Source organism: Vespa crabro, chromosome 5 (genome assembly GCF_910589235.1).
Source record: "Vespa crabro chromosome 5, iyVesCrab1.2, whole genome shotgun sequence".
NCBI classification, from domain to species: Eukaryota; Metazoa; Arthropoda; class Insecta; order Hymenoptera; family Vespidae; genus Vespa; species Vespa crabro.
The window spans coordinates 7,287,763-7,309,599 of NC_060959.1; the positions used below are offsets into that span (position 1 = coordinate 7,287,763).

Here is a 21,837-nt window from a genome sequence, read left to right on the forward strand (position 1 = left end):
GGCATTTTTTTTTCTTTTTTTTTTTTTTATGATCTCAGTATAAGATAGGTGTCGCCGCGAAAATGGGCTTTCATGATCAACCAAACGTGCCACGTGAAATTTTTCTTTATCGATTTTCGAAGACGGACAAGCCCGTTTCAAAAATCATTTGAAACCAATAGCTTTGGATGGACCATGATAAATGACGCTTTCATCGTCGATAGACTGTGACGAAACGAGCTGATCCATCTTCTTTCGCGGTCGAAGGATCAATTTTTTCTTCTTCGGTCAGAGGAACCTTTTGCTTGCGGTAAAGCACGGATCGAATCACGAAACGCATTCGTACGACGTTCTTTTAGCGATGAAGGAGAAGGAGAAAGAGGAGGAGGAGGAGAAGGAAGAGAGGAGAAGGAAGTAGGAGCGATCTTGCTCGATGAAGAGAGACCGCGAAACGCGCGCCTATTCGGACTGGCAAAACGTAATTGGGCCCACAAAAAATGGAGCGGAAATGGCCGGGCCCCATTACCAGCCCTGGTAACGAGTTCTATCTCTCTCTCTCTCTCTCTCTCTCTCTCTCTCTCTCTCTCTCTCTCTTTTTCTGGGCCTCTCTCTTTCCCTCAGTCTCTCAATCGTTGCTCAATCCGTGGCTGGTTCGCGCTCGTGCGCGTACTCGAACCGCCTCGCCTTAATCAGTACCGTCACGATTTGTGCTCTCTTTCACGACGTACTCGCAAACCCTACTCCTGTCATTTTCGACAGTCGTTTGTAAACAAAAATTGGATCATTGCTGTCGAAACTAGCACCCGATCGAGAACGATCCAATCGAGAAATATTGTTGAAAATTCATCTATCGTTTTTTATTCCATTCCTCTGTATAATATCATTTAATTCGATGATACATTTTTTTTATTTGATTACACGTCTCCCCAGTTAACGTCCCTTTAATACAGAAGATAAATCCTTATACTTTGAACAATAACATCTACTTTCTATATTGTCCTATTTTAATCTTCATTCAGTCGAAATAAATATTTAAAGTGTTACTTTAGAAAATATCATAACAAAAAAATATAATAGAAGGTTTACTTATTACTTGTAAATTAAAATCGAATTACTTAAATATAATTAGATCAATTGAAATATATCGTATCGATTAGGGATAAAATGCGATGATGTAACGGCGAACGATGTAGTCGGCGTTTTTTTTTTTCTCATTTCGAAGAAATCGACGAGAGAATGTGAAAGAGGAAATAGGGGAGGAGTAGTAGAGGAAGGATATACAATTGGATTTTCAGCGACGATGCGATCGGAACTTTGAAATATCCTTCTTTCTTTTTTGTTTTTTTTTCCTCTTTTTTTTTTTTTTCTTTCTTTCTTTTTATTCTTTTCACTTTATAACAACGTATGTTGCATCTCCGGACGCTCTCCCTCCCCTCCTGTTTCCCTCGCCAAAACCTTCCCGCCCTTGTATGTCTCGCACTTTAATTTTCAGCCTCGACATTTGCGTAACCCAGTTTCGCTATTGTTCGATTCAATGGTAGATCGTAACGTCCGCCATCCGAATAGGAGATTATAATGCTCGCCTATACACGGTACGCATCACATTGCGCACATAAATGTTCACGGGTTAGTATACGTACCGTACGTACGTACGATCTTCTTTCTCTTTCTCTCCTTTAACAATCAACATAGCGAACTCTGATCAATCATTTGAATGGACTTTGTAATGTTTACATTGCGTTTTCAGCGACCTCATTTTTCTACCAATTTAAAAGTTTTATTTCAATTTGTTTATTTTATTGTTTTTTATTCGATCAAATTCAATTTTTCTTATTTTATTTTTATATACTTATATACCTACTCAGTTCTATTTATTTCTAAATCGTAACATATATATATATATATATATATATATGTGTGTGTGTATAATTTCGTATAACGTAAACAAAATTATTTCTTGAATTAAAAACAAAGCAATGAAAGAATATTAAAATATTACAACGCGTGATCTTTGTTCTCCATTAATAATAAATTTCATTGATGAGACTATACTGTTGTCCTTCTTCCTCTCTCTTTCTCTCTTTTTCATTAATCTTTAGACGCGTTAGTTATGGATATCATTCGAATAAAAAGGAAAGTAAACGCAAACGATAAACGACAAAAATGTGATAAGTTCTCGTAGCCATAAACAGCAACAGTAAATTCGAGTCGACGGGATTCACGAATTCATGCCGACTACTTTCTCCTCTTTGCTTATCTCCTCTTCTCTGACCTCGCGAACCTCTTCATTGTCGTACATTTTCGCTTTCGTCGTTCGTCGAACCGGTCTTCGTGTCTCCTTTCAACGTGCCTAACGCAATATAAATGTTTTAAAAAATTTCATTATCCTCATAAATAATTAGTCTTTGTTACTTAGACGTAAAACTTAAAGAAAAAAAAAAAAAAAAAAAAAAAGAAAAGAATAAATGAATAATAATAAATAATGTTAATTTCGAACAAGACAATCATAAGATATAATTGAATTTATGTTCTCATGAAAAACAATAACTAACACTTCAATTTACACGGGCAAAATGAAAGAAAAAAATAAATCAATCAATCAAAAATAAAGAGAATTATATAATCAGAGGAAGAAAAAGAAAAGAAAAAGATATCTTTCATATCTCCCGCACAATGAACACTTGCCATTGATCGTCAAGGTAGAGATTCTACCAGGGTAAAAGGCCTTCTCTCGATCGGTCGTTACCGACACAGTGGTGAACCAATGTAGCACGATTAAATAACATTAGAGTCAGACATAGAGAGTGAAAAGATTGAAATAGTGAGAGAGAAAGAGAGAGAAAAACTGATAGAGATAGAAAGTACGGGTTGTATCGATCGAACGAAATGGCACCGCAGGGTAGCAGCACCTGCAGATAAGCACCTTGGCCGGTAAAAGTGGCGAGCTACTAGATTGACTCTTCCACTTTTTCCCACTCCGCAACTTCATCTCTATCTGGCCCTCCCCACTCTAATATAATCACCGGTCTCCGTAATCCCTACCAGCGAGTAATACGGCACGAGACCCCGCCCGGCGAGTCTTCAAGGCCCAAATAGAATAAGAAAGAAGAATGTAAACGTAAAGACTCTCTCTCTCTCTTTCTCTCTTTCTCTATTGCTCTCTTCCTTTCTTATTCTATCATTCCCCGGAGCACGCGCGCGCGCGCGCGCGCTTGCGCACGTTCGTAATCCAGCCGGTCGGGCAGCGATTGACCCTGAACTTCGGGCTGCGCTAGCCTACAACGGAGCAAGCACTAGCAACCAGGCAACGAGTCAAACAGCAGCACCGAGCGAGGAATGATTTCCTTATTCAGCGATTTTCTTAGTAACGGCCTGTCGAGACATTATGTATGCGAACGGCTATGCAATGTCGCCGTGTCGTACTGTGTCTTTCTTATCTCGAATCCTCTTTTCTTTCCTTTTTTCTCTCGGTCATCTTGAATCATCATAGACGAGGCTGCAACTAATGTCCTTGCATGGTAGAAGTCTACCGTTTTGGATTCAAGAGAAGAGGAGAAAAGAGAAAGAGAGAGAGAGAGAGAGGGATGGAATGGAGGGAGGGAGGGAAGGGAGAGAGATACTATGGCTTGTGTGTAAATCAACTTTCTTCGTAAGGATGACATTTGATTTTTTTTTTCTCAAGAATCACAAATTGCAAATATCGAAAATGCAAATATTTCCTTTGCGAAATGATCGTCAATGACGAGCAAAATTTGCATCCATGTTTCTTATTTTCCTTCTAAATGATCTTTATATGGAATACATATTTGCATACGATCTTCGATCGATCAGATCGATTGTCGTATACGCATATAATAAGAAAATATTATTGATTAAATGCAATTATCGTTTATTTTCGATCGATGAGAATAGAAAATAAAAAAAAAAAGTGACGATAACTTTACTTCGTTAGATTTTTCAATACAAGGAAGAAATTTACCGGGAGCGGGATTTCCAAAGATAAACGGCAAATTCATTAATCATTTGGTTAGTCTGTGTCGCGTTAATTGCGCTATCATGAATACCAGGCAAATTTTTATTGCCATCTATTTATGTACATATGACCATCTAACTGTAATGTTTCTCATAATCTTTAGCAAATGTTGCACCAAGTTATCGTACGATTAATAAAAACTATCCAGTAATTTCCAATTATAATTAACCAATGATAATATACCGATAGTACAAGATTTTATTTCTTTTTTTTTACAGACGATGTATACTGACGGTCTCCTAACGCTCCATTATGGAAAGCACCCAGCGACCTTGGCCGCAGAGGTCGGGGCCTGGTATAATGGAGACCGTCATGTAGATGTGACACTGGCATGCGACGATGGTTCCGTCGTCAGGGCCCATCGTGTCGTTTTGGCAGCAGCTAGTCCCCTTTTGGCTAATCTTTTACGAAATCCCGCCCTGGACCACGTGGTCCATTTCTCTGGAGTCAGAAAGGCCCAGCTCAATCATCTTCTCGAGTTTATCTACAACGGAGAGGCTCTTATACCCGTAAAAAAATGTTTTCTCTTTTTTCTTAAATCATTTTTCTATCTGAACAATTTTATTTAACAAAAACGTATAATACATTATAGTCGACAGAGCTTATACCATTGAGAGAACTCTTCGAACTACTTCAAATCAACTCGGAACTTTTCGAGCCTAACCTAGCACAGACCTCTAGTAATTCTGATCCTGAAAGGATACCTACTCCTCAACCCTCCGAGGATCAAGAAAGTTCTAGTTACGAATCCAAATATGACAGCAGGTAAGTTAACTTTAATGACATTTATGGATAACGATCATGATAGAAATTCTTTCAGGAAATTATCAAAACGTTTCTACGTTACAGACAAACGAGTAATCCTGCTGATTGTTGTTCGGTACTCATTAAAACCGAGGATTGCGAAGAGGAACCAGAAGTAGACGTGGAAGGTGTCGAAGGTGAAGGTTTGCTCGCGGAAACAAGAGAAGCTAGCATAGAACCGCCAAGAAGGAGGGATAGTTCGGATCCTGTGAACCTCAGTTTAAATTCCGGAACGTCCACGATGAGTGAAAGTTCTCACGATATAGTACATAGGTAAATTTACTTGTCCTTTGTGTAAGAGATATGCTAAAAGAGAACAAAAAAAAAAAAAAAAGAAAAAAATAGAAAGAAAAATACGAAGATGAAATCGTAAAGAAGACTAATAGAAAATTTTTTAACGATACGTTCAGATCAGAAAAGCAATTACTCGAGAGGCGAGAGTCCTTGGACGAAGCCGAAGAGAGGACAAGACAAATGGCGGCGCGATTGGCGTTAGGCTTGGAGCATGGCAAACGAAAACCCGAAGAATTACCGATCCCACCGGCTGAGGCATACGTCGTGACACCTCATCGAAAACGTAGGCCAGGCTTTCACAACGCACCAGCACAGAATCCAGCTTTCGTACCGTTTAATCCGAGCTTCGAGACACCTAGGAGGTTACAAGCGCCGCATCCATTGAGTCTATCCGCGCCACCATATCTAGTGAGCTTCTTACATTGTCATTTCAATTGATTTTTAATGATTTCTCTTTAATACTATCGAGTAAATGAAAAACAAAAAGAAAATATTATATTATTTCGAAATTTTTCTTTTTAGCAGGACCGATCAATAACGCCACCAGGAGCATCGCATCGACCACCAAGCGCCGATCCAGCATCGGCCGCAGGTTTAGAACCACCTTGGGGTGCTTGGACTTTACCACCAGCTCGAGCACCTCCGCCACCTCCAACGGAGGATCCACCAAAGTCGACACCTGTCCGAGAATACCGATGTACCTATTGTGGCAAACAATTCGGCATGTCCTGGAACCTAAAGACTCATCTTCGAGTACACACCGGCGAGAAACCGTTTGCCTGTCGACTCTGTGTCGCCATGTTCAAACAGAAAGCTCATCTGCTAAAACATCTCTGTTCCGTTCACAGAGGTGTTATAGCTGCACCGGACAATACGTTTACATGTTGCTTCTGTTCCCTCAATTTCGACAGTTTGCAAGAACTCATAAGGCATCTGTCAGGACCGCATAATAATTTACTGCTTAGTAAAAATCTACACGATTAGCGACAATAAAAGGCTATCCGGTGCTAAGAAAGTGAACGATCTCGGATATACCGATCGAACTCCGTTTCTTTCGTTGATATTATTTCTCGATTTTAATTGAGTCGAACGTCGCTTTCATTTCCTCATTTTATCCAGATCAAATATCGTGATACATCATCGATGTATCGTCAAGGATATCGAAGTAATGTATAAGTAAGTCTTTTTTTCATTAGACGATTACAATTTTTTACTTTGATATTGAGGGAAGAAAAGAGGGATCTCTTTGATCTGGATTCTTTTAGATTCGATCGAATCTTCGATTAACGCGTGATTACCAATAACTCGTTAGTATCTCTCAGCATGTCAAGTTGTGATCTCTGATATCTAATTGAATGTTAAGTAGACGCGATTAATCAACCAAGTGTGCCGTCCCTTCGCGAATCAAACGTTCCTTCGCGATAATAAATTAAATATTTTTTCGACACTTTTATAGGCCGATTCTCGCGAAGACACGGCACGAAGCACTGGAAGAGCCTTTTTGTGACGAATAAAAGAAAAGAAAAGAAAAGAAAAAAAAAGAGAGAGAAAAAGAAAAGTAAAGAAAAAAGAAAAAGAAGAAGAAAAATAAAATAAAATAAAATAAAATAGAATAATGATAACAGGGTCTTCGTTTTCGTGGATATTTCTTCGTATTGAGAAGATTCAAGGACGAAGAAGTGATAACCATTGATACTGTGTCTTATCGATAGGGGTTAATTGGTAATTTCGTTTTTCGAAATATATCGGCTCGCGAGTTCTAAGCGTAAATTGCCGATTAGAAAAATGAAAAGAAGAAAGCTAAATAATAAGAAATTCGCAGAAAGGATCGGAGAAAGCAGCTATCGGAAAGATGCGATCTCGTAGCACGTACATACGTAAAAAAAAAAAAAAAAAAAAGAAAAGAAAAATTTCGACGGCGCGTTTTCGATCGATAAAGATCTTGAATTTAAGGGAGGACAAAAAAAAACCAATAATGATAATAACGATAATAATAAAGATAAGAATAAGAATAAGAATAAGGATAAGAATAAGAATAATAATAAGAATAATAATATTAAAAATAATAATAGCAATAGTAAAAATAATGATAACAATAATGATAATTATGATAATAATAAACAAAAGGGAAAGAAATATATTAATAAATCGGTTTAAAGCGTGCGATAGTCAATAAGAGAGACGTCGTCTATCTCTCATTTAAGGCTCGGCGCTCAGAAACGATTGCAACGCAAAAATCTCTCCTCTCACGTGTTGCTTTTTTTTTTTTTTCTTCTTTTTTTGTACATAATGTTAAATAGGAAGAAAGAGGCCGTACGTTAACGGACTATCATTATTTATTTTACATTTTGTAAAGGGACCAACCGACTTTCCACCGATTTCTGTCTTAGGTAGATATTAGGTATATCCTGCCCGGCAATCGCCTCAGAACAAACTAGCTCGTAGTGAAACCGAACCGGAAAATGTTCGAGCGTCGCATCATGAGATTTCCGACGATCGCTGGAATAGATTACAAAGAGAAAAAAAAAAAAAAAAAAAAAAGAAAAAAAAATATATATATATATACATTATATATAAATAAATAGAGAGGATAAGAGAGATGGATAAGAGAAAATAGAAATGCAAAAGTATATGTTAAGCAAGAAGAAAAACAAAAACAAATATGAAAATGATAACGAGAACGCAAAGAGAAACGAAGGGAACGAAAGAAGAAAGAAGAAGGAAACATAAAGAGAGAATGAAAGAAAATAAGAAGAGTACACTTTATTTACGTCTTCCAATATCAGAACGTCCTTTTTCCTCCATTCTGTATATCCATCATTTTCGAAGTACCTTTCAGAATTTTTCTCCTATCGAATTCTCCAGTCTCTTCCTCTCTGTTATCTCGAGTAACGATCGTCGTTATATCTCAAGCGATTGGAGTGCCTTGCGTCAGATGGGTCCAAATCGGTCGATCGGGCAGTGATTTCATGTGTTCATAGGCTTAAGACAAGTTACGCGTAAAAAAAAAAAAAAAAAAAAAAAAGAAAAATTCAATCAAGACGAATTATGTGAGCTCGCTTATAGAATGAGAATATATTAAAATGGAATGAGTTGATATAGCGATGATCATAATAATTATGATTATGATCGCGACAATTATGACGATAATGATGATGATGATGATGATGATGATGATGATAATGATGATGATAATGATGATAATAATAATGATGCTGATTATGATGATAATGATGATGATGATAATGATGAATTCTTAATTCACCATTAGAGAAGATTCTAATTATCACACGGATTAAATCAATAACTTTTCGTTATTACGTCTCTAGTTCTTGTCGTTGTAAGTAGTAGCTTCTTTTTTTCGTCTTTATTAGTTTTCTTAAACCTTTTTCTTCGTCTTCCTCTTCCTCTTCTTCTTCTTCTGTCCCTTTTCTTCATTTACTTCCTCTTCTTCTTCTCTTTTTTGTTCTTCGTTGGCGCAGGACGTCATAATGTTCTTTTCCCCCCCCCCCCCCCCCCCCTCTAAATAAATCTATTTCCATAATCTAAGGTACCTTGAAAAAAAGGGCCTCTGACCTCTCTTTGGCTCTTTGGACCTAGCCCAACAACCACCTCGGTGATCATCGGTAATAATGAAAGCAATTATGTACCTACTTGCTCTTTCTCTTTTTTTCTATGTCTCTTTCTCTCTCTTCCTCTTTTTCTATCTTTCTCGCCTGACGAAGAGCAACGAAGGACTTCCTTTTTTTAAACAAACGACAAAAGAAACAAGAAATCAGTGTATATATATATATATATATATATATATATATGTATATATATATATGTATATATGTATATATGGAAGCAAACTCTTCGATCGTCTTCGTCGCCGGAAATGCAAAATTTTAAGGACAACTTTATATATAAACGCCAAAGATAGAATTGTAAACCATATACAAAATTATCAATATATCTACGACGAAAACGACGACACCGAACAACGTTAGAGTCAAGAAATTTTATGGGAAGAAAAAAGTAAACGAAAAAAAAAAAAAAAAAGAAAAAAAGAAAAGAAAAGAAAAGGAAAAAAAAGAGAAAAGAAAAGGTACATCGGACACGAATAATTTATCAATATAATGATCTCTAGGAACGAGTTAAATTTAAAATAAGATTTCGATGATTTACGTGATAACCTTAATAAAATATCCACGATGGATGTTAAATTGAGTTGAGAGAGAGAAAAAAAAAAAGGGAAAAGAAAAATACAAATAAACGGAGCCACAGACACAGACAGAAGTAGATACACACGTACACGCGCGCGCAAATAACGAAAAGGATAGAAAAAAGAAAAAAAGGAGACGTTGGGAACACACTAGTCCGTAATCCTAGTTTCTCTTTGTCCTGCTAACCGAGATCACTCGAGGTGTAGAAAGAAAATGAAAGAAAATTTGGCCTGTATCGTTTTCTCATCGTCGCTTTCTCGTCCATCGTATTATGTTCGTAGAATAATCGATGAAACGAGGAGTGGAACGGGACGATAGAGATACGAAATATTAGATGAAGATTAGAGGGGTGGTGCATGAGCTCCCATTGAATCAGCCAGAATACGTGAATGGCCAGCACAAAAAGCGAATGAACGCAATGTGATACTAAATGATAATAAGAATAAAAATATAATTATTCTGTAGTGTGCGACTACTCGGGACACGAAGCGTATCATTTGAAATGGAAAATGTATTATAAAAAGGAAAAGAGCGAGCGAACGAGCGAGAGAGAGAGAGAGAGAGAGAGAGAGAGAGAGAGAGATTCGTATCCCTAGAGTCGCCTTGAATAATATAAGCAGCTAGCCTATGTCAACCTCTCCCTCTCTATCCCACGAACCTACCCATCCTTAAATATTTCCCAGATTTTCGAGCCGTAGACGGACTAGGGTTACGCAATAAAGATTATTTTAACGTATAATTAATTATGCTTATTTTGTGTATGTATTATACACGTATACCCACGAAGCTGGGTGCTCAGATATCCCTTAAGAGGCAACGAATGTATTGTTATTATTATATAATATCTCCTTTCAAAGTAGTCTCTCTCCTTCGATGATTGAATATCATTTTTAAACATAAACATATTCAAAGTAAACAATAATCTCGATATTTTCTTTATCGCGAATTCGGAGAAGTATTATGTATGTTCTAAAAGATCTTGTTATTGTTATTGTTATTTTATCGACCAAATCCGTCCTGGAAGGATCAAAAAAAAAAAAAAAAAAGAAAGAAGAAAGGAAAAAAGAGAAAAGATTCAGTACCTTTGACGTCTCTCACGGGTAAATCTGGGCGAAGTTTCATAGCTGTTAAGCATTTTCCGAGCGGCGAGCGTCCTCTGCGTGCTTTCTTAGTGTTCATAGTCTTTTACGATGAGATATAAATTAATTCCGAAAGGGGAAAAAATATGTAAAAATGAAAAGATAAAACAGAAGCGAGCGAAAAGAATACGTTCTTTGTTCTTCTTGAGTATTGTATTTTCTTGATGATCCTTATATAATCCGATATCCCTGATATATACATCCCCATATCAAATTTTATGGAAATTTGTTGTTTCTTTTTTTTTTTTTTTTTATCTATGCAAAACGACGCTTCCAGAATAAAAATTCCAAACGTAGTGAAAGATAAGCGGAGGAAAGGGAGTGAGCTGAGGGACAGACAGTGTTAAACTAACGGTTCAAAGAGTCTTGACTTTTGAAGAAAAAGAAAACATACACGAAACCCGTTATCGGTTGGGCTACGTTCCAGCTGGGCAACCTACGTAAATGCGTCCCGAAGCATTCCGTTGGTAGCCGTGTCGATTGCATAATTACGGGACGATAAATAAGACGCAGGTTTTCTCGTTTTGTAAGTTCCTCTCAAGATCGGTCACGCTCCTGCCACCTACCTACCAGTTTCCTTCGCGAACGTAAATATCCAACGAGCATGTAAGGTCGAGGTTGTTCAAACCGGCTTCGTGAATGGTTACAGGAAGAATAACGCCTCCTTGAAGCACGCTTCGCGCTATAATACTGCATTCTGCATCGCGTGCCAGTGTCATACCTTCGGGCTTGCGCGTTAATACGATACATCCGATTCAATATAGGCACGCTTTCTCCGCTCGACGATCATTTAAATGACCCTTGGTAGTATCAACACACCTGAACCTGTTATTGGTTGAAATCATCAGACAAAACGTTTTGATATTTTTTTTTTTCTTTTGATCCTTGAGCAAAGAAAAAAAAAAGGAAGAAAAAAGAATAAAGAAAATTGATCGAATTAAAGGAAATACAAATTTACAAGAGCGTGACTCGATTAATTATTAAATATGATGAATTTATTAAACGATTAAATTCAACGATTAGTCGTAATATTATTTAATTGGTACTTACTAATCGTAATGATAAGATCAACGATATTTAATGTAGAAAAATCTAAAATTACTATAGAAATTGGTATAATAAATAATTCTTATATTGGATCATTTATTCATATAATATTTCGCTCATGTTTCTCTTATCGGTTCATCTTATTTATGTTCATCTTATTTAACCAAGATGTTTATAACGAATCAATTGGTCAATCAAGTCAGAATGGAATTTTAATAAATCACTTTCCTTAATCAATCCGTCCGATCAGCTATCTTCTTAAATATGTCCGACACGTCTTTGGAACCAGTCTTCCTTATCGATAAACCCGGCCAATGGCCTGTACAGTCCACGCATCGTGCATGAGGTTCGGGATTCTGCTCTCGATCAAACGGACATTGGCTTGGAACCGTTGGAAGATAGAAATTCATGAAATCGAATCGTTGTGCCGAGCGTGAGCAAGGAAAGTACCGTTGTCGAAGGAATTGCATAATGGAGCTTGCGTTTCTTGTTTTTCGTTGGAAGTGCAGACATCGAGTTAGCTGATATTTATTGGCAGGAGATCCGTACCGACGTCATTGACCAATAACCGATTCTCGCGTCTCTTCGGTTTTCTCGTCTCGTTGACTGGCCAGAGTTTCTCGGAGTTCTCGAAGAGTACCGTAAGAACGTCAATACGTTGGTAAGGGTAAAGAGGGGATATAGACGCCCGGTCAACGCTCCTGCATTCTACCTCCTTAATGTATATAAAGAAGAAGCATCGTACGGATTTCAAGGCAGATACCAAGAACAACATGTACGGCAAGGTGGTTTTGACTCTCGCGACAATTCTGGCATTGACCAGTGCCCAGATACCAAGTCTGGGTTGGTGTCCAGAATACGTACCAATGGCTAACTTCGACATGAACAGGGTAAGTTGAATAATCTTTATTTGGAAGACCGGGTTTGGTTTTTTTTAAGAGTTACATATACGTCGATACTGTATCAATGGAGTTTTTAAAGAATTAAGATTTAAAGAAAGTATATTTTTAAAAATAGAAATCCCTTTCTAAACACTATTTATATCTACCTGTTCTTTGAATACAAAATCTTAAAGAAAAAAAAAAAGAAAAAACAAAAACAAAAAAAAACAAAAAGAAAATAAATAAATATTCTAAGATAGTCTTAACGAGCATATCGTATCTTAACAGTTTTTGGGAGTCTGGTATGAAGCGGAAAGATATTTCCAATTAGCCGAAGTGGTTTCACGTTGCGTCATGTCGAATTATACGAGAAGTCCTGATGGCAAGTTACGTGTGAGCAATGAAGTTACGAACAGAATGTAAGTGGATTTCATCGACAATTCAACATTCCGAGATAAAATAAATATAATTATTATTTAATTATACAGTACAGGAATCAAGAGAATATTGGAAGGTGAAATTAAAAAGGCAGCTTCGAAAGCGGAGGAAGGAAAATTATACGTGAAATATACGGCAGTACCTCTAACTCCAGAGACACATTATTCAGTGTTAGAAACTGATTATGATAACTATGCCGTGCTGTGGAGCTGTTCTGGTATTGGTCCGATCCACGCCCAAAATGCTTGGGTCATGACCAGAGAGAGAATCGCACCTGGATCGATACTTCAAAAGGTATGATTTTATATATATATATATATATATATATATATATATATATATATATATACACATACACACATTTTTCTTTTTTATAAGTTATTAATTTCGAAATGATACATACGAGCCTTGAATATGTAAAGTTCTTATCAATTTCACGTATTTCAAATCATCGAATATACTTAACGTACTATATAAAAATTCTTCGATATAATTATTATTAAAAATTTGACGCTTATTTTAACCAAGTTCGTGTATATAAAAATATAGAAATAAATAAAATAAATAAAAGCACAAACATATGTTTTAGGCTTATGGCGTTTTAGACAAATACAAGATTTCCAAAGCGTTCTTCGTGAAAACGAATCAAGAGGATTGCGCTTATCTTGCACCTACTACGGCTATTGAGACTAGTACTGAAGCAGTAGCTGAGGCACAGGAAATAAAGAAAGAGCACGTGCGAAATGTGTTTGGTCAATTGTCAGAATCAGAAGTACCAATCAAAGAAGAATCGATCGAAAAGGAAAAGATATCACAAAAGATAGAAACCGTACCGGAAAGAATTCTTAAGGTTGCGGATTTAGTCAATGAAGATAAACTATCGGAAAAGTCAACGAAGGAAGAAAATTTGGAAAAGAAAACGAATTTAAAAAAAGTCGACGAGAAATTAAAGAAGAAAGAGGAAATTACGGAAATCACGAATGAATCGAAGAAAACGAGTTCGTAAAGAGTTCCATCGATCTTCTTAATCTCGTATAAGAGAAGGAAAATGAAGACGAGAGAGAGTTACGAATTATGCTTTACTATACGCGATCAATTTGGAACTTTTTTAATCTGTCTCGATTAGCGATTATTCTATTTGAAAAAGAAGGAAAAGAAAAAAAAAGGAAAGGGAAAAAAGAAAAGATGTCAATCTCGTCTAGTTCATCAAAATCGTTCGTTATCTATTATATAAGTATCGATAAGGAATCGAAAGTTAGAAGATTAAAGCTTAAGTGGCATTTACAAATGTAACGAAAAAAAAAAGAAAAGAAAGAGAAAAAAGACCCAAGTCGAATAAATTGTTACATAAAATACGTTTTCTCAAAAATCCACTATATAGAGATGGTCTATATTTATTTTTTTTTTCTCTGCAATCCTTAATACAAATAACAATTTTTCTTATTAATTAAACGTCTGATTATTAGAAATATATAGAAAATTTTTTTTAATATTTATAGGAAGATTCTCATTGATAAATCTTATTTCTTTTCTAATCCGATAAAATTTCGACAATTATATAAAATTATTCGAATAGATTATCAAAAGTTTTTTAAATTCTTATTATTTAACAATTAGATTTAACGCGAGAACATATAATATTCGTGTAATAACGATACAATTTTATGAAAAAAAAAATTAATCGAAAAATATTCTATATATGAAAGCATGTCCTTTTAAAAAATATTTAAATAGTCTTGTACTTAAAACACAAAATACATTTGAGCTCTTCATAATTAATATGATCAACATAAATTGTAACATTTGAGAAATTAGAAAGCTTTCTTTAGGAACTCACCTTCTATTAACATAAAATTCAATGTATCCAATCCAATCATTCATATCAGTTATATATAAATATATATATTTTGTTAAGAAAAATACATATTACATACGATATACTTCTATCGTTTCTAATAGGATAAAACAAATTTAATCGAAACTTTCCAAAAGAAATTTTCCAAAAGACATTATAATTGTAAGTAGGCGAAGGTAAGGCTTGAAGGTCAACTTACATAATGAGACATAGCTCAGTGAACATAGGAAATGAGTACTTGGGTCAATGACCCGAAAGGTTAATGATCTTTTAATCTATTTCTCTCTCTCTCTCTCTCTCTCTCTCTCTCTCTCTCTCTCTCTCTACTTCTTCTTCTTATTATTATTATTTCTTTCTATAAAGAAATTCGATGGGATTGAAGATATTTGTCTTGAGACTAGCGTTCTTGAAACCTCGAACAACGTACTTACATATACATATACCGTTACTGACCCACTAACTGATAGTACTCTTTCGTACGCATCAACTGCGTCTTGCGACGCAGAAGAAGACCAGGAAGACCAGTCATTGTGGGACGCTTCATCGCATCGGAAGTATCATTTTCTTGTGTGCACAACGAAAATCCCTGCCAGGGTCAACGACGTTCCCTATCTTATTGTCATTCAACCGGTGTCATCCATCTCTTTCCACTACTGTCTTACTCTTTCTTTCTCTCTCTCTCTCTCTCTCTCTCTCTCTCTTTCCCCCTTCCCTCTCCTTTTCCCACTCTCTTTCTCTCTCTTTCTCTGGATACCTCTTAAAGTCAAGGTTACTAGGTGAGTTCGTCTCTCTTTCTGTCTCTCTCTCTCTCTCTCTCTCTCTCTCTCTCTCTCTCTTTCTCTTTCTCTTTCTCTTTCTCTCTTTCTCTCTCTCTCTCTCTTTCTCTAACACGTTTCGACATCCATTCTCATGTAACACTTTTCACAAATTAATATATAAACAATAATTTTCGCATATCTTTTTACGTAGTATGAAATAAAATCGATTTCATTAATTCTTGCTATTCTAATATGACGAATATTCCACGACTTACTCATTTCGTATAGATATAACATAATTATGTGAATAATGTACTAACGATAAACAATATTCTTTTTTGTACATTGAATGTACGTGTATATATATATATATATGTGTGTGTGTGTGTGTATGTGAGTGTGTGCGATCTTTTTTTCCTTTCAATCAACAAACTATATTTATTGCTACGTATATACGCGTCGAACGGAAGGATATCGCATCGTCACGAAACGATTACATATGTACATACATATATATCGGTGAATTAGCATAAATATATATATATATATATATATATATATATATATATATTTTTTTTATGAAAATTGAAACTATTATTATATCTAACTAGATGCTCGATTTATAATGATACCTATATTTATTATTTGTATTTAAAAAATTAATTGAATAGTTTCAAAAAAATATAAAAGATTTATTAATTTAATGTCACTGGAAGATCTTTTTATCAAATTCCCTGAACGTTCGTTTGTTACATCACTGAAGATAATTTTATTTTCTATTATTTGTTTGTTTGTTACGAACGTTATCCGTGTGCCTTGTGTTTGTCTGATAAAAATTTTTCATGACTGCGATGATCTATGCAATTCAGATTTTGCCATTAACGGATGATAAATAAAGCGTACTTATAAAAAATTACGCGATGATTTCAATCCTTTCGAGATAATTCGATTAAATGCGAGTTGTTCATTTTACTTTTTTTTTTTTTTTTTTTTTTTTTTTTTTTGACACGAGACGAATTAATTTTTATGACGAATCTAATCCGAAAGAAAAATCGTCGCTTTTTTTGTTTTAATCATTTTCATAAGACTTATCGACACTTTGAGCATAGCCATATATATATATACATACATACATACATACATACATATATGTGTTTATTAAAATTATATTAACTATAAGACATTCTCATAATAACGTTGTATATAATCTAAAATAAACTGTTATGGTATGTCAACTGATAAAAAATGTATAACATCTTGCGTCACACAACGTTATTATTTTTAATTGTCGTTAATAAGTATGTAATAACGTTTACGTCGTAGAAGTTTCTTAACATCATATCAATTGATGTTACAACATTCTTGACGAACAATATTCGTGAAAGCACACACTTGTAAATTCCTCTGTCAGTTCAAGCGATGATTGCTTCTAATTATTAGAAATGTATGTCGAACGGAGAACGTTTCTAATAAAGTCGGTCTATAATCATACCATACGTTGATTAGGTTTCTATCGAACAGATGTACGACCTAATAATGTTTACATAATAATATTTGACATAAAGTTTTTTTAAAAACCATTAGAACCAAATTCACATAGTGTCATTGATGTGAGTCAGTTTTAAATGAACTACTATTTTACATATGAATATATGAATATATAATTATCGATATATCAGTTAGATATTCATAATCAATATGACTCTTGCCATACGACTATTTATCTATTCACGTTTATTTACCTATTATTATCTATTTACTTTTTTTTAATGACGATATATATATATATCTACATAAGTATATAATGTGCTGATGTTCATCGGTTTTAATCATTGTTGTTGCCAACATCGTTATCGTTACGTGTCTTATAAATATAGCCTATTTTTTTTATACGTGAAACATTATATCGAAAATATCCTTTATAACAGCATCGGTAAAAAATTGATCGGTAAAAAATTTTATAACACTCACCATTACGTGATCTTGCAGATTTATTCTCTCTAATCGTTCATTGATGCAAAAATAAGCGAGGCACCATCAAGGCATATCTTTAGTTTTAATTCGAACTTGTTCGCGAACAGATCGATCGTTATGACTATTGAAAAGTTATAATCCAATCGGTAAGAAAAATCGGTTGTGTTTTTATATTGTCGAGTGATAATGAATGTTTCCTTTTAAAATCGTACAGTGTAAAAAGTAAAGTTTTGAAAAATGTTTAAATCTATATTGAAAAGAAAAATTAATTGTTGAAAATTCGAAGATTAAAAGAGAGTTTAAAACTTCGAGATCTCGCCGAGCTTGAACTGTTTTATGTGACAAAAGTTTTTGTTATTTGAAAAAAATCAAGAAACAAGTTTTATTCAAAATTTTGGCGAACTTAAAAATTTGTTTTATTCTCTTTTTGTTTTCTCGTTTTAATTAATTTTGAAATTTTGTTCTCCCTTCTCCTGTTACAGTTATGTTAGCATTATCGATAATACTTCTTTTGGTGGGTTTGGCGTCAGCCCAAATACCTGCCCTCGGCAATTGTCCAGACGTTGAATATATGACGAACTTTGATATAGAAAAGGTCAGTTTTACATTTGACAATAATTCCAACTATAATTATTCGACGAAACTTTAATATTTCCAATCGATTAACTTTATCGCTGTTAAAGACGATTAGAAAAATTGTCGACAATTTTATTTACGTTATTGTAGAAAAAATATTTTATTATTTTTAATCCTTCATATAATAATTTTTCACGTATTATCTTACAGTACATGGGAGTGTGGTACGAGATAGAAAAATATTTTGCTGTGTTCGAATTTGGTGGAAAATGTGTACAAGCTAATTACACACTCAACAATAACAAAACGATCAAAGTAGTAAATCGACAAATTTCTTACATGTGAGTACTCTTTATCTGACGATCATTACACTATATTGCGCAACGAACTTATATACATAGAATACATCTCGATTTTCCCGGTTTTTTTTTTTTTTTTGTTATAGAACCGGCGTTGCATCATCAATCGAAGGAATTGCAAGATCCGAGGGTGCATCGAACGAATCGAAATTACTCGTCACATTTCCATCCGTTCCCTTTGGAGGGAATGCTCCTTATTGGGTCTTAGAAACTGATTATGACAATTATACCGTCGTTTGGAGTTGCAAAAGTTTCGGAATATTACAGTGAGTTTTATTATTTTTGTAAACTTTTGACAACGAAAAAAGAAAAAAAAACATGAATCAATTTCTTATACATACGTAAAAATATTTCATTCGTTCCTTTGCAGCGCTAAAATTGTTTGGATCTTGGCACGAGAACCTTCACCGTCTCTCGATGTTATGCAGAAAGCTTATCAAGTTCTTAATAGGAATAGAATAAATAGAGCTTATTTTATGCGCACGGATCAAAAGAATTGTCCGGCAAATTATTAAAAAATTCGTTATTGTCCCTTCAAAAAATTTAATTCGAAGGATTTCTCAATTGTTATATGTATATACATATATATATATTTGTTAAAAATTGTTGATGAAATTTTTGCCAAATAATTGTGACCATGCAACCCCTTATATATTAGTTTTAAATATATGTATTATTATTTATTATATATAAAACTCAATCGTCAAAACAGAGATTACGTTTGTCGGCCATTTTCTACTTGATCGATAAAGTAGATATTTATCATTGTTCACATGTAATTAGATGTTGATGTCCAGTTTGAAGGACAATCAATTTGCCTGTTTAACATGTTCGATTTGAAAAATAGAAATTTACAATGGTTGATATTTTTCTTTATTATTTATAAATAAAAAGTTTTTTAATTACTCTTAGTCTTGTTGATAAAGCAGGAGCACAACTTATCATTTTCAGTCGATAAGGACGGAAAGTTCAATGATTTTAGATATTAAAATAAATTTTAATGGTCCAGTCACCTACAAGAGTCGATTAGTTAGGATTGTGTATTTAAAGGATACAAAATTTGTTCTAATAACTTTACCTATTTTGTGATTATATAGATTTATCGATCACGATGTTCCATTCATCTAAAAAACTTTATATATAAATATAAACAAATTTTTTCTGTTTTTTTTTTTTTTTTTTACTTTATACGGACTGAAATTGTATCCAAAGAATGTATTTATTTATTGACTTTTAAATAAGCTCAGAATGTAAATTTAAAAAGAAGAAGAAGGAAGGCGAGTTGTGTTTCAAGCGATCGATAAACTCAAAAACGTGTAATTTTGTTAATAAACTTTTTAACATAACTGTTATGTATTAACACAAAAATACAATATAAATGAATATATGTTTTCATTTAGATTATTTGGAAGATGGGAGGGATAATAGAATATAATAAAGTAAGCGCGGTATACTAAACTAAATAAATTAGACAAAGGAATGATTTATATGGCGATAAATAAAAAGACTGTATCGAAAGGAAGAAAAAAATTGACAAAAAGTAAACGCAAATAATTTGGTTGGTCTCACGTTAAAAACGAAAGAAATGGATACCTCGATGATAAAATAAATCGTGCGAAAGGAAGCGCGACAATAGCCGTTAAATTAAATAAATAAAGCAGCAAAGGCGGAAGAGTAAACGTCGAAGGGTGCGGTCGCGTGCAAGCTGACTTTTATCATCGTCGCGTGTCGCTCGTGCAAACAACCGAGCTCATTCGAGCCATCGTTCGTTTCATCAACGATGCATTGTTCGTTCGTGGAAAGAAGAGAGTTAGTTTGTCCCACAAAGCTTTCACCCGGGAAAAAATTCGAAATGATGTTTTCCCTCGAGAAAAATGACTGTCAACATTTCTTCCTTTACAATAGATAAAGATACATATATATTTTTTTTTTCATTTTTATAATATTTCCAAAGTATTGTAAAAAAAAAAAAACAAAAAAAAACGAAAAACAAAAATAAAAGTAAAAGTAAAAAGGATGTGATACAAGAAATGCAAGAAATACGATAAATACGATATTTTATTTATTGCATATTGCGTAAAATAATGATTAAATTTTCTGATCCATTCCAAACACAACAAAATGTTTTGAGAAATGCTCACATCAAGAAGGTATGGTAATTTACTTGGGAATTTTAATGATCTTCGATCGAATGATTCCATACTAATAATGCAATAAATAGAAAATAGTTTTAACTTAATATTTCAATGCTAATAATTTTGAACTATAGTTCGTTGGATGCATTTAATATCAACAAAAAAACGAACATATGACAGATTGCGACATTTATCGATCTAGTATTTTTTTTTTTTTTTTTTTTTACATTCCGACGAGTAAACATCAAAGCTGTTGTGCAAACTTAAAAATTAATACCTTCGGTAATTTTAAATTTATATAAACAATATAAAAATATATGGAGTTCAAAGAACTAATATTTAAATAATAATAAAGTTTGCGATGTTACTATGCGTAAGCCGATTCCTGCCGAATAGGCGATAACGTTTGGCTCTGCTATTTTAATTTGCATCATTGATAATTTCAGATTTGATTTTTCGTGAAGCATCCCGTTGTTTTGATTTTCCTTTGCTTTTTTAATAATAATAATAGTAATAGTAATATAGAGTAATATAAAGGAATAGAATCATTGTTAGGTTTTGAATCTCCAGATGCAGCAACCTCCACGTGATGAGACCTGGGTCGATATTACTTGCAATCAATTCATATCTAATATTAAATCATATAAGGCAAGTATTACCGGGTGAATGGGTGCATAATTGAGTGCGTTTAAAAAATCTTTTTAATCTAATTTTAATTAAATATTGAAATATTTAAATTTTACATCGTCAATAATGCCGCAGTAGATAAATAAATTAGATAGAATCCTAATATAATTTCTTAAAGAAATGCACAGAAAATACTGACTCTAATTTAGCGTTAAGAGCTCTTTTTATTACTCAATTAATTATAATTGACCGTTTCAAAACGTTCAATTCGAGTTATACCACCAGGATAGAGTAGCGGTTGTTTCTCTAATCGTCGCAATCGCAGCCGATAAATTAAAGCAGGATGAAATTTAAATCAGGATCTCGATAGGAAGGGAAAGGCAAAGTTTGAACTAAGGTGCCGATTTTTTGGCTGATCCGCTTCGTGATTTACCAGGAGGATGGACCTTCGATTATTCCGAGAGCAAATGGGTCAAGAGAGAAGAAGAGAAAAAAAGAATATATATATACAGAGAGAAAGAGATAGAAAAAGAAGATGGACTCTTCAAATCTCGCATGGGCTCTTCGCTTTTTGAAGGGCCACGAACGAACGTCGGTCCATAATAACAGGGTACATCGAGACTAAACAAACATACACGCCCCCTGGCAACTTGCACAGAAAGAGCATTAAAGGAAGAGATCGACGAAAGAGAAGAGAAAGAGAAGAAGAGAAAAGAGAGAGAGAGAGAGAGAG

The 21,837-nt window shown here is 34.2% G+C and overlaps 3 protein-coding genes across 7 annotated transcripts in view; all 3 read left to right on the forward strand.

The window, feature by feature from the left end:
* The window catches only part of LOC124424464 (transcription factor Ken), a 32,752-nt gene extending 25,660 nt beyond the window's left edge, over positions 1–7,092 (forward strand). For 2 of the 3 annotated variants that reach the window (XM_046963548.1, XM_046963549.1), the window contains exons 3-7: positions 4,231–4,521; positions 4,605–4,777; positions 4,862–5,089; positions 5,227–5,518; positions 5,633–7,092. In XM_046963548.1, the coding sequence (XP_046819504.1) occupies positions 4,234–4,521; positions 4,605–4,777; positions 4,862–5,089; positions 5,227–5,518; positions 5,633–6,094 (1,443 nt within the window). In that variant the 5' untranslated portion in view covers positions 4,231–4,233 and the 3' untranslated portion in view covers positions 6,095–7,092. The remainder of the gene's footprint in view (positions 1–4,230; positions 4,522–4,604; positions 4,778–4,861; positions 5,090–5,226; positions 5,519–5,632) is intronic. The other variant, XM_046963550.1, reaches the window with a different exon arrangement.
* A 648-nt stretch (positions 7,093–7,740) lies between these two features.
* On the forward strand, positions 7,741–14,196 carry LOC124424465 (apolipoprotein D-like). Its single transcript, XM_046963551.1, has 4 exons — positions 7,741–12,391; positions 12,671–12,801; positions 12,871–13,114; positions 13,410–14,196. Exons 1-4 carry the CDS (start codon positions 12,221–12,223, stop codon positions 13,824–13,826), a joined length of 963 nt encoding a protein of 320 aa, XP_046819507.1. The 5' UTR covers positions 7,741–12,220; the 3' UTR covers positions 13,827–14,196.
* Positions 14,197–15,194: 998 nt separating this feature from the next.
* On the forward strand, positions 15,195–19,729 carry LOC124424312 (apolipoprotein D-like). 3 transcript variants are annotated; one of them, XM_046963185.1, is made up of 5 exons: positions 15,195–15,451; positions 17,890–18,002; positions 18,194–18,324; positions 18,429–18,608; positions 18,713–19,729. In XM_046963185.1, exons 2-5 carry the CDS (start codon positions 17,892–17,894, stop codon positions 18,855–18,857), a joined length of 567 nt encoding a protein of 188 aa, XP_046819141.1. In that variant the 5' UTR covers positions 15,195–15,451; positions 17,890–17,891; the 3' UTR covers positions 18,858–19,729. The 3 variants fall into 3 exon arrangements, with proteins under 3 accessions (XP_046819141.1, XP_046819139.1, XP_046819140.1); XM_046963183.1 differs by lacking the exon at positions 15,195–15,451 and adding an exon at positions 17,230–17,381; XM_046963184.1 differs by lacking the exon at positions 15,195–15,451 and adding an exon at positions 17,393–17,553.
* Positions 19,730–21,837: the final 2,108 nt, after the last annotated feature.